Source organism: Dunckerocampus dactyliophorus, chromosome 6 (assembly GCF_027744805.1).
Source record: "Dunckerocampus dactyliophorus isolate RoL2022-P2 chromosome 6, RoL_Ddac_1.1, whole genome shotgun sequence".
Classification (NCBI taxonomy): Eukaryota; Metazoa; Chordata; class Actinopteri; order Syngnathiformes; family Syngnathidae; genus Dunckerocampus; species Dunckerocampus dactyliophorus.
This window is the reverse complement of record NC_072824.1, coordinates 26,841,383-26,858,612: the sequence shown is the minus strand read 5'-3', so window position 1 is coordinate 26,858,612 and position 17,230 is coordinate 26,841,383. Positions and strand designations below refer to the sequence as shown.

Here is a 17,230-nt window from a genome sequence, read left to right as displayed (position 1 = left end):
GTAGATAAAGAAAAGTGTGTGCACCCCTGAGTTGGGAAGTGTGTGGATGTTGGTGTGGATGTAAAATCCTGCAGTGTTCTTCGCTGTGAATAAAGCGATTAAAGTGCATCGGCGACGTGAGTCTCTCCTTCCCCACAACAAGAGGCATTACAGTATTGACCAGTGCACATTGTCTCACACCAGGAAATAAACGTTGTCACTGTCTGCAACAAGCTCCAAAGAAGACGGCTTTTTTTATGTAGAACAACTGACAGTTTGTGTGGATCTTGTGAATGATTGTGACTGAGCTAGGACTCAGTAATTAAAGTCTACACACGACGGCTTCATTGATTAAAAACCGAAACTTTTTCGTGCATGAAGCTTCTGCTTGAGTCGGTATTTTGGCCGCAATATGCAGTCAGATATTGACCAAGGGATACAAAATGTGTGGCCGCTGGTCGCATTAGACAGGTGACCGCTATACACAGGGTCTATAACACGTCAATTTTTTGCGGGGGATTTTTCAGTGGCCGCTATAGGCAGGTGGCCGCTAAGACAGGTTTGACTGTACCGTAAATTCCAGTGTATAAGCCACTACCTTTTTCTTAAACTTTGAACCCTGCGACTTACACAGCGATGCGGCTAATTGATGGCTAATAATCTCGTGACATCTCCTCTACTTCAGAACCACTACTAATTGTTTAAATACTGTGCCGCTCACGAGTCAGTGAGGAAACGGTAGCTCTTTCTTTGGCAGGAGCTATCAGTGCACTCACGCAGTAGAACAACATAGCAGTCAGACTCACTGTGTCATCTTACTTAGAACAACAATAATCAATAATGATCAATCATGATTTCAGAATAATTTTATGTTTTTATGGAATGATTTTATGAAGTGATTATGAAGTGATTTTTACCCTTCTTTTCTGCAAAGCACTTTGAATTACCTTGTGTAGGAAATGTGCTCTATAAATAAACTTGCCTTGCCTAATCATCACACAGCAACTTAACACCCCAAAAGTATACCTCAGAAATATACAAACATGTACCAATACAGAGTTTAAAATGAAAAAAAAGGTTTTCCCATAAGGCATTGCATCTTAGCAATGTATTCATTGGGACACTACAATGACGACAGCTTCCCTCTGGGCTCCAGGCTCCTCCGGCTCCCTCTGGTGGACAGAGGCAGCATTGCAGTTTTGAAATTTAAAATTAACTTTTTTTGTCACTTTTTAATAGATTTTTTTTTTAAATCACAAGCAAGAAGGAGCCGCCTGTGAGTGCTTTTAGATAGGTGTCTGGGTCCAGGTGGCAGTCCAAATAAATGTATGAGAAATGCTGCATTTTACAATCCATACACTGTAGTATTCACCCCCTTGGATGTTTCAGCCTTTTATTGCTTTTGTATGAAATCATAGTCAATGTAATGCAAATTTCATGTCAAAGTAAAAACTGATTTTTACAAAACAGTGTCAGTGAATAAAAAATGTCAAATATAAAATAAGTGTTTGCATAAATATTCACCTCATAAAGTGAAGCAGAGGTTCAACTAGTTGATTCCTGCAGGGTCAAGTTTGTGAAATGCCGATCACCTGAGAGCAGTCAATGTGTGGCAAGTGATTGTAGCATAACAACACCTCTGTCTGGGAGTCCTGTCTCTGTTTCATTAGTATTCCTGCTACAATTGCAACAAAGACAAAAGAACACTCCAAACAACAAACAAAAGGTAATTGAAAAGTTTGGGACAGCAGATGGCTACTGGGAGATTTTCTAACTCACTAGGCGGCCCACAGAGTTCAGTTAAATCCATAATAAAAAAAAATTTAACTTTGTCACTTTTTAAAATCTGCCTAGAGTTGACCATCCTCACAAACTGAGTGATCAAGCAGGAAGAAGTCTGTTGAGGGAGGCCGCCAAGATGGCTGCGACCACTCTGAAAGAGATAAGAGCTTCAGTGCAGACCACAAGAAGCTTTAAAGAACTCTACAAAAATCCTAAAATATCATAGTACACTATAACCTCTGTTTTTGTATTTTATCTGCTCCAAAAGGTCTGACAAAAAACAAAACACAGTTAGATATTATTATTATTATTACAGTATTATTATTGCAATTGTGGATTCAGCCTAATAGCTCAGTGCATTGCCAGTCTAAAAACTTCTCATAGAGGCCTTCACAACACACTCACACACACACACACACTTAGCACTATCGAAGTTGCACAACACAGACATACGACTGATGGAAAAATGCATTATTCTCACTCACACAAGCTTACATTTCAGTTCTACACAAACCTAACTTTCACTTTCTAGAAGGGTGCGGCAACTGCTACAGTATGTAGACTCTGTGTGCTTTTATTTTGGGCTCTTTGTCAAACTTCCTTGTTGACGCTAGAGTCCAGCGCTGTGACCGAGTATATTGCTCTCATGTTTTAATACAATTTGAAAACCTTTTAAATTGTGTGATCATCGACCAGTTCTCCAACAGCAACACGGTCCAATGAACCAGAAAGAAAGGCAAAAGAGAAGAAATAGCGTTTACAGTATGAAAATTGAAGCAATTTCTTCAGTTCAATGAATCCAATCCAATGAATCCATTCCAGGCACCCAAAAATACGAACAAAGACACGTTTTTATAGAGAATCATTATAAATGTACATGCAGCAAACAATGCAAAATACATTACATTTAATTATAAATGAACTTTTAATGTCACGTTTACCTGGCTAACATTGAGTGGAGGCAACCGGGGAGGGGGTGGAAGAGCCACACAGATGCTGTTGTTTTTTTTTTTTGTACGGTAAATTGATGTGTTGACATATTGATCAAATTTCACACAACGATCAAAAACAGATGTACAGGCCTTTTAAAAGTTGATTATGTTCAGTGTTTTCAGTACCTGAGAGCTTGACACACACACTCAGCAGGGGAACATTTTCAATTTGATCTGCTCACCTGTGCAGCTTTTGTCCTCTGGCCATGTTCTGGTGGACGTTCACTTTTGTCTGGCTCTGTCAGGCTAACAATTCTGCAGAGGCTGTCTGTCACTCCATGTGCATGGTAAAACACCTTGGAGGCCCTCATGAGCATCACAATCACTTTGGTTCAGCCTTCAACATGGACACCAGAATTCAAGAGTCATGCTGAACCACTCTGACTGCTCTCATCCGCTCAGGTGCTGTATGAAGACACTCAGATGGTGACCCTGACAGCACCCTATATAGCAGGCTTCCTAGCCTTCAGAGAAACACCCTTCTTCTTGGACGCTCTGCAGCGGCTTGGAATGAACAAGCCCACCCTTGTGCCTCAGGTCAGCTCACATTGCACACCGTCTGCACAATTGTTTAAGAAAGTAAAAGTGAGGTTTGCTTTTCTAAGGGAATTTTTTTTTCACTTTCAGCTTTTTACCTGCCAGGAACGAGTCAATTGCATGAATGTTTGTGGCTTTGTTTTTCTACACCAAATTTGTGGGCATACTCTCAAGGGCAACCATTCTGTTCCTGGGCCCACTTAACATCTAAACCAGTGGTTCCCGCACCCCTTCACACATTTGACCTGAAGCCATGTACCCCATACACCTTCACACTTAAAAAACATGCACCTTTTTATCTTAATCAACTTGAAATATTGAACATAGTTAATTGGTGAATTAGTTTTATAGTAATTCCGGGTCAAAAATGTGTATTTTGCATTGTCACATTGTCACCGAGGTGCCGCATGTTTCCCCTCTTTTGGCACGATTAGAAGAGGTAGTATAGCGCTCGATTCCTTACACAACACATGCATGGGCGTAGCCAATTAGAGTCATAGAACAGCTGCTTTGCAATCGCTCACAGCAGACTCCTCAGTGACAACTGACAAATTTCATAATAGCAATAAAATACAAAGACTTTATCTGTAACCAGTCCGTATCTGGTGTTACCACCATTTGCCTCAAATACCGTATACACCGATTCAGAGCATCCCAAACATGCTCAGTGAGTGACCTTTCTGGTGAAAACGCTGGCCAAGCAAGAACTGGGATCCTTTCAGCTTCCAGAAATTGTGTACATATTCTTGTAACACGGGGCCGTGCATTATCATGCTGCAGCGTGAGGTCATGGTTGTGGATGAATGCCATAACAATGGGCCGCAGGCTCTCGTCACGGGGTCTCCGTGCATTTAACGTGCCATCAATAAAATGTACATGACAGCCTCTACCGTGCACAAAATGATCAGAACGTCTCCAAATGTGTGGAAATACTTCACATAAAGAGATATTGCAGTAAAACAGTAGATGTAAAGGGACTAGCAAACAGGCCATGGCACGAATACACAGTGTGCGCACAGGCCGCTGGGGGACAAGAGAGGCTGGGAGAATTGCGCCAAAGTTCAGCATAGTATGAATGGTCAAGTGTGAGTACGCCTTATGGCCCATTTCAAGTCAACCCACACACCGAACCCATATTTTACATGTTAGAATGGCAAACTATAGCTGATGCAAAAATGGAACACTGTTTAATGTTAAAATGGATTTGAGTATTAATGTTGTGGTTGTATGTATGTGTCCCAACAGGTGGTGTTTGTGGATGGCAATGGTCTCTTTCACTACAGAGGTATGAATGCCTGTCTGACAAAAGTGTATCAAGTGTATGTTGAGGGTTTCTAAGGCCTTCAAACATATATAATCCTTGTAAAACAAATTAAGTTGGCTACTTCACAGATTTCTCTAATTGCGGGCTATTTTGGGAACCTATCCTGCGCGAAAAACGAGGGAACACTGTACAGAGAGCAGATGAGAAAATGTAAACGCGAGCATGACAGAAATGACATACTGTCATTTAAATAAGATAATGGAGAACCCATAAAACTTCTTCAAGGTTGGCAGACGTGCAATTTATAGACCTGTTCTATATGGCCTCAACCTTACAGAACATGTGTAGGGAGATTTAAATTAACTTTACCAATTCTGTCACAAAGAGTGGTCCAATATCAGGCCAGATTTATGCCAAAAGCTTATTGTTGGCTACAAAAAGTGTCTGGTCAAGGAAAACTTGCTAAGGGACATTTAACCAAGTATTAGTGGGAGTGGATGCAGTAGAACCTCGGTAAGCGTTCGCTCCGTTTAGTGTATTTTTTGGTTAATGTTGAAAATTTACGCCAAAATTATGCCTTGTTTTGCAATACGTTTTCCGGCTAGTGTACAATATGGCGCACGTCTTGTCGTGTTATTAATACACTGTGTCCAACTGTGTTTTTATCACAAATGTCCTTGTTAGTAACCTTAGCTTGCTCACAAAATGGCAGCTAGTCAGCTATGTCCACTGTTGCTAGCTTTTCAGTAAGAAAAGACCTTGAAGTCGCTAGATGACATCATCGCAAAATTTGCATATCATTTATAGTTTATGGTTTATAGTTAAATTTTATTTGAACATGCATGCAAGTTACAATGGTGGCGTGTAAGTGTTTCAAGTTTAGTTTTTCCTTAAGATCATATTTGTCCTCTCTTGTAGAGAAGTTTTGTATGACATTTTTGGGTAGCAGGTTATTGTTAACTATGCATTATTTTGTTTGAAAATTTACTACATCAGCGAATTTTAATATTTGTGATTTTAAAAATAATGGATTTGTATGTTCTCTATACGCGGCATTATGAATTATCTTCACTGATTTTCTTTTGCAGTACATTTAGCGAGTGAAGATTGTTTATGGTTACTACCCCATATCGCCACACAATAAGTTAGATATGGTAATACCACAGAACAGTGAAGAGTGTTGAGTGATTTTTGATGAAGAACAAATTTTGCCTTATTCAATATTGAAGTATTTCTCACCACCTTATGTTGTATATTTTTGATGTGAGATTTCCAGCTCATTTTTTCATCTATTATGATCCCAAGAAATGTATTTTCGTTCGCCTTTCAATGTCCACTCCGTCTATTTGTATTTGGTCGTACGTGTCCTTTCTGCTATTACCAAAGAGCATTATTTTAGTTTTACTTACGTTCAAGGATAATCTGTTTTTATCAAACCATCTTTTTAATATGGCCATTTCATCCATGACTTTTTAAATTAGCTTTTGTGTGCTTTCCCCAGAACAAAACGCAGTAGTATCATCCGCAAATAATACCATAATAATGCATACGGTGTTGTAAAATGCTGTAGAAAAAAAGCATAACCGCGTAAGAGAGACAAAAATAAGTGAGTAAAACACGTTTAGAAATACAAATAAACTTGATTTTTGCTTTGTTAATTAAAAGTTTTTCATCATTTCATCAAAATAAAACAACTTTAATATTTTATCTTGGCCACCGCCTCTCAAAGTTCTCCCATCACATGTTGGCTATTGAGAAGTTTTTTAAACTAACACAACTGAACAGGAATAACAGATTATGCTGCGTTTATTCTATGGCTCACATTAACATGGTTCGTTAGTGGCACACTCTTCTGGTCAATATATGTAACAGCAATTCATTTGCACTTTCAATGCGTAGAGCTCCACAACAAGGCTTGTGACTGCCTTTGGGCGTGAAGGACCTGTCAACACAAAACAGTGCAGAACAATACGTGCTTTCACAATATACTCTTACAATTACAGTTTCGCATGCATAAAACAATTCTGCATCTAATGCATCTAAATGCATCTAAACTAAATATACTAAATATAGACATTTATTTGGTAATTCTGTTCTTTTAAACCACTATTAGTAGCCGCATCTGCTAGCTGGTGTTGTTAGATTTTTTTTATGGTTTTGTTTGGAGCCGAAGAGAGACAGCACCTTAAAAGCCCCAAAATTCATTCATTCCCCCTCGTTTATAGTTGTTTGTTTTTGTAATCCTTTGATTACACTGTTTACACTGATTACACTGTTTGTGAAATGCACCAATTCCTAACTAATTTGATGTTCCTTGTTAGAAAAAAATTATTTTAGGATACAAGGAGATGATGGTACAAACTTCTTTCATTAGTTTTTGTTTCCTGAGAGACTCCTAAAGTGAAGACCGTGCATAATTAATAAATAATGTCTATTCAGTTGTGGTTTCTGTCACTGTGCAGAATTTGGGCTGGCATGTCATGTTGGAGTGCTGTCAGGGCTGCCATGTGTGGGCGTTGCCAAGAACCTGCTCCAGGTCCAGGGTGTGTACAAAAGTGAAGAACACCAGTCTCAGGTGAACATTCTTTCTCTACCGATTTACCGCAGCAGTTTATCATCAAGTGACTGACAGAACATGTCAGTCCCATTTGTGATTATTTTGTATTAGATCTCTGTTGGTTGTCATTCACCTGCACTCACTGTCCTCATGAAAAACCTTTTAAGGTGACTCGTTATCCTTTTTTAGTTGTACGGTACATGAAACTTGAAAAATTAAAAGAGCTGCCAACGTTAAAAGGGAGGGTCAGAGAGGGACAAAGCAAAGAACACAATCCTCCATTGCTATTGAATGTGAAGGTGTGTTTGCTGTTTTCCAGCCGAAGCTGATTCATGTTGCATACTAATGAAGCGGAACAACTACCGGTGTACGTGTGGGAAAGTTGTAATTGGGTTTCTTGAATATGCTAATGGAGCCTCAATGACCTGTTGAAGTCATTGAGACATACAGTACTTTTCATGTAGACGACACATCTGAAAGATAAAAAGAGCTAATAATATAGCAGTAGGAAGTGGAGGAACTCATGTAGCCTCTGCTGGGTGTGGATTGCAAGCATGCATTTTACTAATATTTAATGTTATTTTCAACCCCAAGAGGGCAGAAGTTTTTTTTACTTGGTCACCGGAGTTGCACACATCTCAGGAGGGATTTTGATCAGAGAAACATCCTCAAAGCAGAATGTTTGACAGTGGGGACGGTGTTGTTCATATTCACCATTTCTCTGACTTCAAACACGTCCTGTCAATTGATGGCAAAAAGCTAAATTTCTCTTGTGACCATCTCACTTTCTCCCAAGCCTTGTTTGAGTCATTCAGGTGTTACATTCAAGTGTTACTTTTGGCTATATCAGGGGTTACCAGTGTTTTTAAAAAAAATTTTTTTTGTTTTTACAAAATGAAAAAGGCCAAGAACTACTCAGTTTTGTAACATTTATTTTCATAGCTTATTTCAACCCAAACTAAGCGAATATGCTTGTTTTACCAGAACATTAACAAAATCCTGGTATCCACAACTTTGTATTTCAGAATGCATTTCTTTCGAGTGTTCTCACATTATCAACTGCAAACCTGAATGAAAAGCAGGCTTGCAGGCGCCTCATGTGGTTGTGGGTGGCTCCCTGGTGCCCGCGGGCACCACATTGGTGACCCCTGGGCTATGTGATATGAAAGGGCAACCATAAAATTTAGACAAAAACATATTTGACTTACTTTTTCAAAATCACTGGTGAAATTTAGAGGATCAGACGCCTTCTTTAAGGAGACTTTGGATGGAAGAGCAGCTTGATGGCGCACCAGCAGGACCCCAGGCAGTTGGCAAACCCGGTGGCCTCCACCGACGGCTGGCCATCCAGTCCGACGACTCCAACCACTTTTTGGTCTATCCGCTTTAGACCTCCGACTGCCATGCCCACACAGGCACGTGTCCTGCGTTTTGGTTGATTAACCGCCGCCTGACATGATCACATTGCAAAGTGCAAAAACTCACCACACCCTGTCGAGTGCCTGCCCCGCAAATGCCTCACCAAACTAAAGCTTTTTAAGGCGCCACCCAAGCGAGATATTTTTCGTGGCATGTTTTGCAGGGTTTGTATCACTCTCACAGCGACAGGAAGTCCCACATGATTGTTTTGGCTTTGTGAAGGGAAATTGGGAGGGAGACGGTCGCTATAGGCTGGATGCTGCAATGAGGGCGGAGCTGATCGGCAAAGGTGATCGGCGTTTAAAAAGCAAGTACCTGCATATGCCGATAACGTGCTTTTTCATGGAAATCGGAGCACCCCTAGTCTGTACATGTGTCTTCTTGAGCAGGGGGACCTTGCGGGCACTGTGCTGCCAGCTCCTTTGACATCATTAACCAGCTACTCCCTTGTAGATCTGGTTTGGTCCCTCACCTTTCTCACTCTTATCACTATCACTATCATCTCAATATCATTTGAAGAAAATTCAACTTGTACTGTTCACATTGACATGAAAAATCTGATACAGGTCACATACGAGCAAGAAAATCGGAATTGACCTGCAGTGTGAATGTAGCCTAAGATCAATACTTCCCTTTGAGATCCTTGCAACAGCAACGGTAATTCATATAAAAAACAAATGTCAGTTTGAAAATCTTCTTACACTGAAATGAGAATAAAGAGAAGAAAATGATAATGTCTTGTTTCTGTTGGCTGATTTGTCTTGGAATTATTTATATACAGGGTGTCCATAGCAATGTACAATCTGTCTACAATTCGCAAGTTGCCGTAATCGTCATCAATTGCTTTTGTAATTTTGTAATTTCTAAGGAGACTTTGTGGACACCTTGTATGTTTATGTTTCTCTGTTTCTGATGTGGATTTATTTTTCTTTGCTTCTGTAGATAGCAGCACTGCAGAAAGGAGGAGACAGCTTTCCACTCATAGCCACCTCAGGCAAAGTGCTTGGAAAGGTGTGATACAGGATCAATGCACAAATGAATACTAAAACTGTTAAGTCACTCTCTCGCACTCGCAACCAGTGTGAAAATGTAAAAAGTGGGATTAGGGCAGAGTGGCAAGACTTGAACCAATTGACAGCCATTGTATGTTTGTGCAGGCACTGCGTAGTTCGGACAAGAGCTCCAAGCCAGTGTATGTGTCAGTTGGCCATAAAATCAGTCTGGATACAGCTGTGCGCCTCACACACTCCTGCTGTCGCTTCCGAGTCCCAGAGCCAATCAGACAGGTAACAAAGAAATTATATTTAGTAGTACATCACATGTTTACACTTGCACAGTTCAATATCAGTCTGTAAAGGAGTCACTATAATGTGTATGTATACATACATATACCAACATTTAACAACGCAAGCTCCACACATCACCATCGAGACATTGCAAAAGGCTCATGAAGAGTATGACGACAGCAACTTTTCTGGTGAGAAACGAGTCCAGTGCGGGCAGCGCAGGATCTTTCACAGAGCCGGCAATGGAATGGATGCTCTATCTTGGCCGGCGTGTGCTCGACATTGGCAATGTTCAATAGTTCCTTTCTCCAAACTTTCAACAGCACTGGCAGCTCTAGTACTTGTAGTATGGCTTTTCCAGATGGGATGGTTTTTGGCCTCGTCCTCCCAGGATTCTCTCTAAAATTGCTGCCAGCTGACAGATGGTGGTTAAGGCGTCTTTGTCGCCCCGCCTTCCTTTTTCCCTGCTGTAACTTACCATAAAAAAAAGCTTTAGGATGTCCGGAATCGTCCATGCGAATAACATGACCCAGCCAACGGAGTTGACATTTGGTCAGCAGGGCTTGACACCTTTTCTGACTTTCATGTTGCATATCCTGTCTTTCCATTTGAGGTTAAGCTTAGATGGCATGTTTGAACCCTTTTGAAGTTTTTGCATATTCGGTCTGTAGAGTGTACAGCTTTCTGCCGAGTAGAGAAGACAACCGAGTACTACTGCACAATAGACCTTGCATCATGTTTGAAGACGAACACTTGATGTTTCCACACGATCGTTTGTAGTTTTCCAAAAGCAGTCGCAGCAAAGCTGACTCTTCTCTCAATTTCTTCGTCAAGACTGTTGTTGTTGGAGATGGAGCGTCAAAGATATGTGAAGTTCTTCACTACCTCGAGATGTTTGGCCAGCGTGTTTGATGTTGGGCTCTGGGGCTCTGATGTTGTGAGCGGGCTGAAACATGACTACAGTTTTTGATACATTAAATGTAAGGCCAATATTGATAGCTGCTATGTTGAAAGCATCAGTCGTTGACTGCTGTTGTGCCTCAGAATGAGCTACATTGCCGAATCATCTGCATAGTGTAGTTGTTTGGCACAAACTGTTCTTGTTTTTGATACGGCCTGGAGGTAACGCAGGTTGAAAACCGGCCATTGGAGTGAGTTGTAAGGTACACTCCTCCCTCTGTTGGACAGAGTTCTAGAACAGCAGAGAGATACAGAGAGAATAGTGTTGGTGCTAGTACACATCCTTGTTTGACTCCTTGATAATAGTATGATCAGCTTAGTGATTCCATTTGGGCACCAATATTTGCGTAAAAGTACCTGTAAGCTGTGATCCAGAACAAGGTGTGAGAGGATTCTTTCCTTTCACCAGTATCTTAAGAGTCACATCTCTGACAGAGCGACAAAGTTGTGCTTGCGTCTACTGAAATGGAGACTTGCTGCCTGTGGGCAGCCAGCCAGGTTGATGATGAGGGTGAGCCTTTTTTACTTCACCTTTTCCTGAGGCGTCCTCGGATTCAGGCAGGCAGGGCATCCCTAAATAAGGTCACCTGGACGTCTAGGAAGGACCTTGCAACTATATCACTCAGTCCTGTTGCACAATGATCACTCCTAAAGTGCACAAAAGCAAGTTTGTGCTGCCATTTTCCAGCTTCTTCCGTCTACTTGCTCTTCAGGAGACTTGTCAGTTTTGAGAATTCTTGCCATTGGCTTGCACAAACTTTTTAAGTGAGAAAGCATTGTGCAAGTAGTCCACTCTCTGGGTCACTGACTGTGTAGTCCCATGGCAGGAGAAGCTCCGAACAACAGGGACAGACAGCATCTGCCCCGCAGTGTCAGACTTAGGCCAAAACTGTGAATAAGTGTCAGATGCCCAGCTGAAGATCCGGCTTGCCACTACCGAAGAGAGTCCAGGTGCCCAGTCAAGAATCTGCCACCTGCTCACATGGCTTCATTATTTTCCCATAGATGAGGCCCTAACTTGTGCTATTACTCCGGGTCAGAGTAGACCTGGGAGCGGAGAGGATAAAAGGGGAGCTCCATGAACCCCAGAATTTCAGACGTCCTGGACCAAAGCCTCCTCACCGGGTGGAGTTTTATGACACACCTAGGACAGCAGTACACTTTGATATGTCCACTGTGCACACTGTTTACCTTTTTCCTTCATAGATAGATATACTTTAATAGTCTCCAAAGAGAAATTCACATTTCCAGCAGCTCTGAAAAAATGTCATAATAGATAGACTTAATCACTTCGATCACAAAATAAAACAACCAAGGCAAGACAGGAGAGACAAGAAAAGAAATAATAAGAAATAGAATAAGAATAAATAAATAAATAAATACAGAACAGATCACATCAAACCTGCAGTGCAACAACACAAACAACAGACGTGGGGGAGGAATGATCTGCTCAGTCAGTGGAGCAGGACAGTGATAGTAATCTGCCACTGAAACTGCTCTTCTGTTGGGAGATGATGCTGTGCATTCGGTGATGCTGGTTGTCCATGATGGGGAGGAGCCTCCTCAGTGTCCTTTGCTCTGCCACAGATGTCAGGCTGTCCAGCTCAGTGCCAATGACAGAGCGTGCCTTCCTCACCAGTTCATCCAGGCGTGTGGCGTCCTTCTTCTTGAGGCTGCTCCCCCAGCACGAATTAACAAAAATGTACTTAACATTGCAATTGTGAAGTATAGTGTTATGTATGTTTTACTTGAAACAATTGAGTGAATTTCACTTGATATTAAAGCAATAAATTAGCTTAAAATGTTTCAGTGCAAATTGTCAAAAGACGTAAATCCTACATGCTGGTTTTTTTTTCAGTGTGCTTAGGGTTTATCTCAGAGTAGGAAGTTTGAGTAAGGATGAAGTTTTGCATCTCACAGGCCTTTTGCAGTCACCACGCTCTCGCCGATTATCACCGCCACCTTTTTACTAAAGCAAACATCTCAAGGTCAATAGTGTGTCAAAAATCATGTGGTCTGAAAGGATTGAAGGTGCTATCCCTTCTTGGCTCCAAATTCGACGATTTTCCCACCCTGAAAATATAACACCACCACTGGCTAGCATGTATTACCAATAGTGGTTGAACGGATTGTACAAAAAATACAAATTCTTCACAATTATGAGTTAAACTGAATGAGAATTGTCATTGGACCTGAAAAGGGGGAGTGGCCTGAAAGGCTGTGGCTCCTGCACAGGCACGCAATCTCAGAGAAGTTCCCATCACTTTTTCTTGCGTGTGAGTATTACTTGGGGTGTGGATGCCACCATGACAGACACACTTGATTTGGTGTAAGTAATCAGACAAAAGGGTTTTGGCAGATGTCCGGAAGTCCTCGGGAGCGCTTGGAAGTGTGACCAAACACAGCGGAGTGGGCTCGTCGGGGGGCGTACCTGGAGAAGGGCGGGGGGTGGAGTAAATTACTCAGACCGTTTGAGCAGGAAACACTGCAGGAAGAGGTGCAGAGTCTGGAAGAAATAGAAAGCTTTCTTTGCGGGTTATTGTGTGTAGCTGCTCTATGGGAGTCCAGAACTCAATACAAAGGCCTGAAAAGTAGTATAATAGGTCCCCTTTTAAGTGACATTGCAGTTAGTTTCCTAGATGGGGAGATGATTAAGCAATGTGATGACATCACAGGAGGCTTGCAAGTAGGAAATTGGAGCAAAAAGATGTGCATTTTGTGCAAAATTCTCATTTTTTTGTTCTGTGCCTGTGTCCACCAGATGCAGTGTTTTATACTACACGGCAGTGGTAATATTATTGCAATATGTTTTGAATTGCCCATTTCTCTCCTCTATTACTCATCTCCACTGTGTATTGCCAGAAATACTCCACCCCTGATGACTGAACAAGATATGCTAGTGTTGAAAACTGTTAGTTTTATAGCTCTCATGAGAAGGCTCAAAAGAGATATTGCTTTGACAGCACCAGGTCTTATTGAAACACCCACGTTTTCAGGTTGGAAGCAGAAAAAGATGAGGTTGTGCTGAACTGCTTTTTCCATTTTCCTTTAATCCACTAGGCTGTGCTGTGTTCCCACCCTGTAGCATGCTTTGTACTTTGGAAGCACACACGCACACACATTCAAATCAGTTGCAGCAGCAGAGGCATAGATGCCTGTTTATTTCATCACAGTGTGAGCGTGATCCTTGAGCTTGTGGGAGGGGAGTGGAGGTGTCTTCAGCAGTGGCAGCAGCAGTTGCACCGAATGTGGACAGTGAGCTTCTGCACTCTCTCATTTTTTTCCCACTCTTGGTCATTCTGTGCAAATTCTGTTTCTCCCTTTGGATTCAAGGGGTCTTTGGTCTATACACAAGGTTCGGTCCGTTTTAGTGTGAGTCGGAACTTACAGTGGTGTGAAAAAGTGTTCGCCTCCTTCCTGATTTCTTACTTTTTATGCTTGTTTGTCACACTTACATGTTTCAGATATTAGTCAATGACTGAACGAAAATGCAGTTTTTAAATGAACCCCCCCCCCACGACATCTATCAGTCTGGAAAAGGTTATAAAGCCATTTCGAGAGCTTTGGCACTCCAGCGAACCACAGTGAGAGCCATTATCCATAAATGGCAAAAACATGTAACAACGGTAAAACCTTCTTAGGAGTGGCCGGCCAACCAAAATGACCCCAAGAGCACAGCGACGACTCATCCAAGACCACAAAAGACCCCACAGCAACATCCAAAGAACTGCAGGCCTCACTTGCCTCAGTTAAGGTCAGCGTTCATGACTCCACCATAAGATAGACACTGGGCAAAAATGGACTGCATGGCTGAGTTCCAAGATGAAAAACACTGCTGAACAAAAAAAAAAACTTTAAGGCTTGTCTCAATTTTGCCAGAAAACATAAAAAAAAGATCAGTAAAAAACATTAAATACTAGAATCATATATAAAAGAGAACAACTCCTTACCCTGTGGTTGTCTTGCACACTGGAAGGGGCGTTGCAAGGGAGGTAGAGAGAGGCGTATTTTGAGGAGGAAGTCTCAATAATGAGACCTTAGTTATCAGTCCATTTCATAGAAGCAGATCCTTTCACATGTTCAAACCATCTTTATCCCTGATGATGGTCGCGGCTTAGACTGGACATGTAGCCAATGTTGAGCAGCGTTTCTGCCTTTTGTGTGCATTTTGTCACTTTTCACTTTTACTTTACTTTTCCTTAACTCATTGCCTTCAGAAGTGCGTTTCACGCTTGGGAGACATAATGAAGGGAAAAAAGTTAACTAAAAGGAACATAAGTGATGTCGTCCTTCCTCAGTGTAGTGACGCGCAACCATATACGTAGTCTTCCGCTGCGCGTACATAACAACTTTTCTTTTTGGAGAATACAGTAATCCCATGTTTTCGCGATTAATTGGTTCTAGACCCGACCGTGATGAGTGAATTTCCATGAAGTAGGATTCCTTATTGCTGGCGACCAGTCCAAGGTGTACCCCGCCTCTCGCCCGAAGTCAGCTGGGATAGGCTCCAGCATACCCCCGTGACCCTAATGAGGAGAAGCGGCATAGAAAATGGATGGATGGATGGATATTATATTGTAGTTATATTGTAGTTAGAGCATAGAAAACCTGTTTATGGCCTCCTAAATACGGTTTTTAACATTTTGAAAGACATGAAATAACACCCCTAGACTCACCTTTGCACTCATAGTATCCAATATAGCAGACATAGCAACAGAAAAGAAGGCATTTAAGACAAAAATAAGACTTGTGCTTGTGTGTGTTGCTGTAATGGTGTTCCGGTGGCACGGACAGGAAGTGACGTTGGGGTTCAGAGTTGAGTTTTAGCTTGCTGTGGTTTACGGCCGCCACAGTAGCTCATGTTAGGGATTTTGGTGTTTTGAGATAATTCAAACCTGCATTAAATGCCTGTTGTTCCAGCGATCAAGTCTGGTGCCTGTGTGTGTCACCGAACATTACAGTAACATTACTGACACCTAGTGACCAGTGTAGACTACTACATATCATCCCAGCATCTTTGAATGCATCTTCTGAATGCCTTATATTTGTGTTTTAGTTCATTTAGCCATTTTTATGCTTGAAAACGCCTAATTTAGGCAAAAATATGTAGCATTTGCTTAAATATTCAGATTTTTTCAAACTAATAGGCCGTATTGAACCACAAAACAGTATGATTTATTAATTGATATATTTTTGAAAAACCGCGATAGAGTGAAGCCACGAAAATGGAAGTGCGTAATGGCAAGGGACGACCTCATTAATAATTTATGGGGGTGCGTTTGTATCCAGGGAAACATGAGAACACGAAGGGTCGAATCACGTACGTAAACATGTTCAGGCTCGGCTGCTTAGATTCAGCAAGTGTTACGTGACAGAACCTGCGTTGTGGTTTTGTCTAGGTGGTTAACCACCAATAGTAGAACTGTTATTTGTATCATGGCAAACACACGGACACACGCTGAAACTGCTATATAAAAAAGTACAGTGCACACAAAATCCGAAAAATCCATACTTGGGGAAAATAATGGGAACTAAAATATGGTGTCCTGTAATAATCTGTTGGATCACATTGTAACTTTATTGGCCATGAGTGTGAATGGTTGTCTAGACTGTGTGTCCTGAATAGGGAAAGCTGCAGAAATTCAATGAATGAATAGCATTCAGTCTTTTGATGTAGGAATCACAACGATGCATCAGAATTGATCAGAGCATCTGTACACAACCTCATAGATTTTCAAAACCATTCAGGTTTTGATGCAGGTTCAGGTCTGGGCCATTCCAAAACATTCATCTTCTGCTGAGGCACAGTATTTTGGGTCACTGAAAGGTGAAATTCTTTTCATCTTTTCAGCAGAAGCCTTGATGGTATGTGATGGTATCAGCAGTAGAAAAACATAGCATACTACAGCCAACACAATAGAAGTAGTGGTCTCCGTGATTCGATTGCTTTTATACAAATGGTTAATGAATTGATTTAAGCTCCAACTTTCAGCCTTATTCGGCCTTAAAATGGTGCTAGTTTTTGGGGAGATTTAATGTATTGTATGACTTTTTTGTATCCATAGTTTTTGTCTGTCGCAATGGCGAGTATTCCACCAAGTGGTGGAATAAAAAGTGCAAGTCTGATTATTTCTGTGTTCTTAATTTTTTTTAAAATTTTTACTTGAACCTTTGGAAAAAGAGAGCGAACTCTTTCACACGATGATGGTTTCAGTTTGACAGCTTGCCACAGGCTGTGCCAATCGATGCCAGTGTGTTTGATCACTCCCTTGCAAACCTATTGGTGTTCGACTTCTCTTGCATCTTTCTTTAAACGCTTTGCCTAGCTGTCAACGGCCGCAGCTAACTAGCTAGCAAGCTACAATTATCCACCTAGTTTCTCGTCTTTGGACTCCAAAAGTGACTTTTTACCACAGTGAATTTTTTTTTTAAATACAAACAAGCAATGCGGTTA

The 17,230-nt window shown here is 41.4% G+C and overlaps 1 protein-coding gene across 5 annotated transcripts in view; it reads left to right on the top strand.

Moving 5' to 3' along the window:
* The window catches only part of LOC129183293 (endonuclease V-like), a 67,198-nt gene that overhangs the window by 2,581 nt on the left and 47,387 nt on the right, over positions 1 to 17,230 (top strand). For 4 of the 5 annotated variants that reach the window (XR_008570768.1, XM_054780379.1, XM_054780376.1 and 1 more), the window contains exons 3-7: positions 3,156 to 3,290; positions 4,536 to 4,575; positions 7,017 to 7,129; positions 9,473 to 9,541; positions 9,688 to 9,816. Coding sequence is in view for 4 of the 5 variants with exons in the window: in XM_054780379.1 (XP_054636354.1) it covers positions 3,156 to 3,290; positions 4,536 to 4,575; positions 7,017 to 7,129; positions 9,473 to 9,541; positions 9,688 to 9,816 (486 nt within the window). In the remaining variant the exon portion in view is untranslated. Of the gene's footprint in view, positions 1 to 3,155; positions 3,291 to 4,535; positions 4,576 to 7,016; positions 7,130 to 9,472; positions 9,542 to 9,687; positions 9,817 to 12,363; positions 12,489 to 17,230 lie in introns of those variants that run through there. The other variant, XM_054780380.1, reaches the window with a different exon arrangement.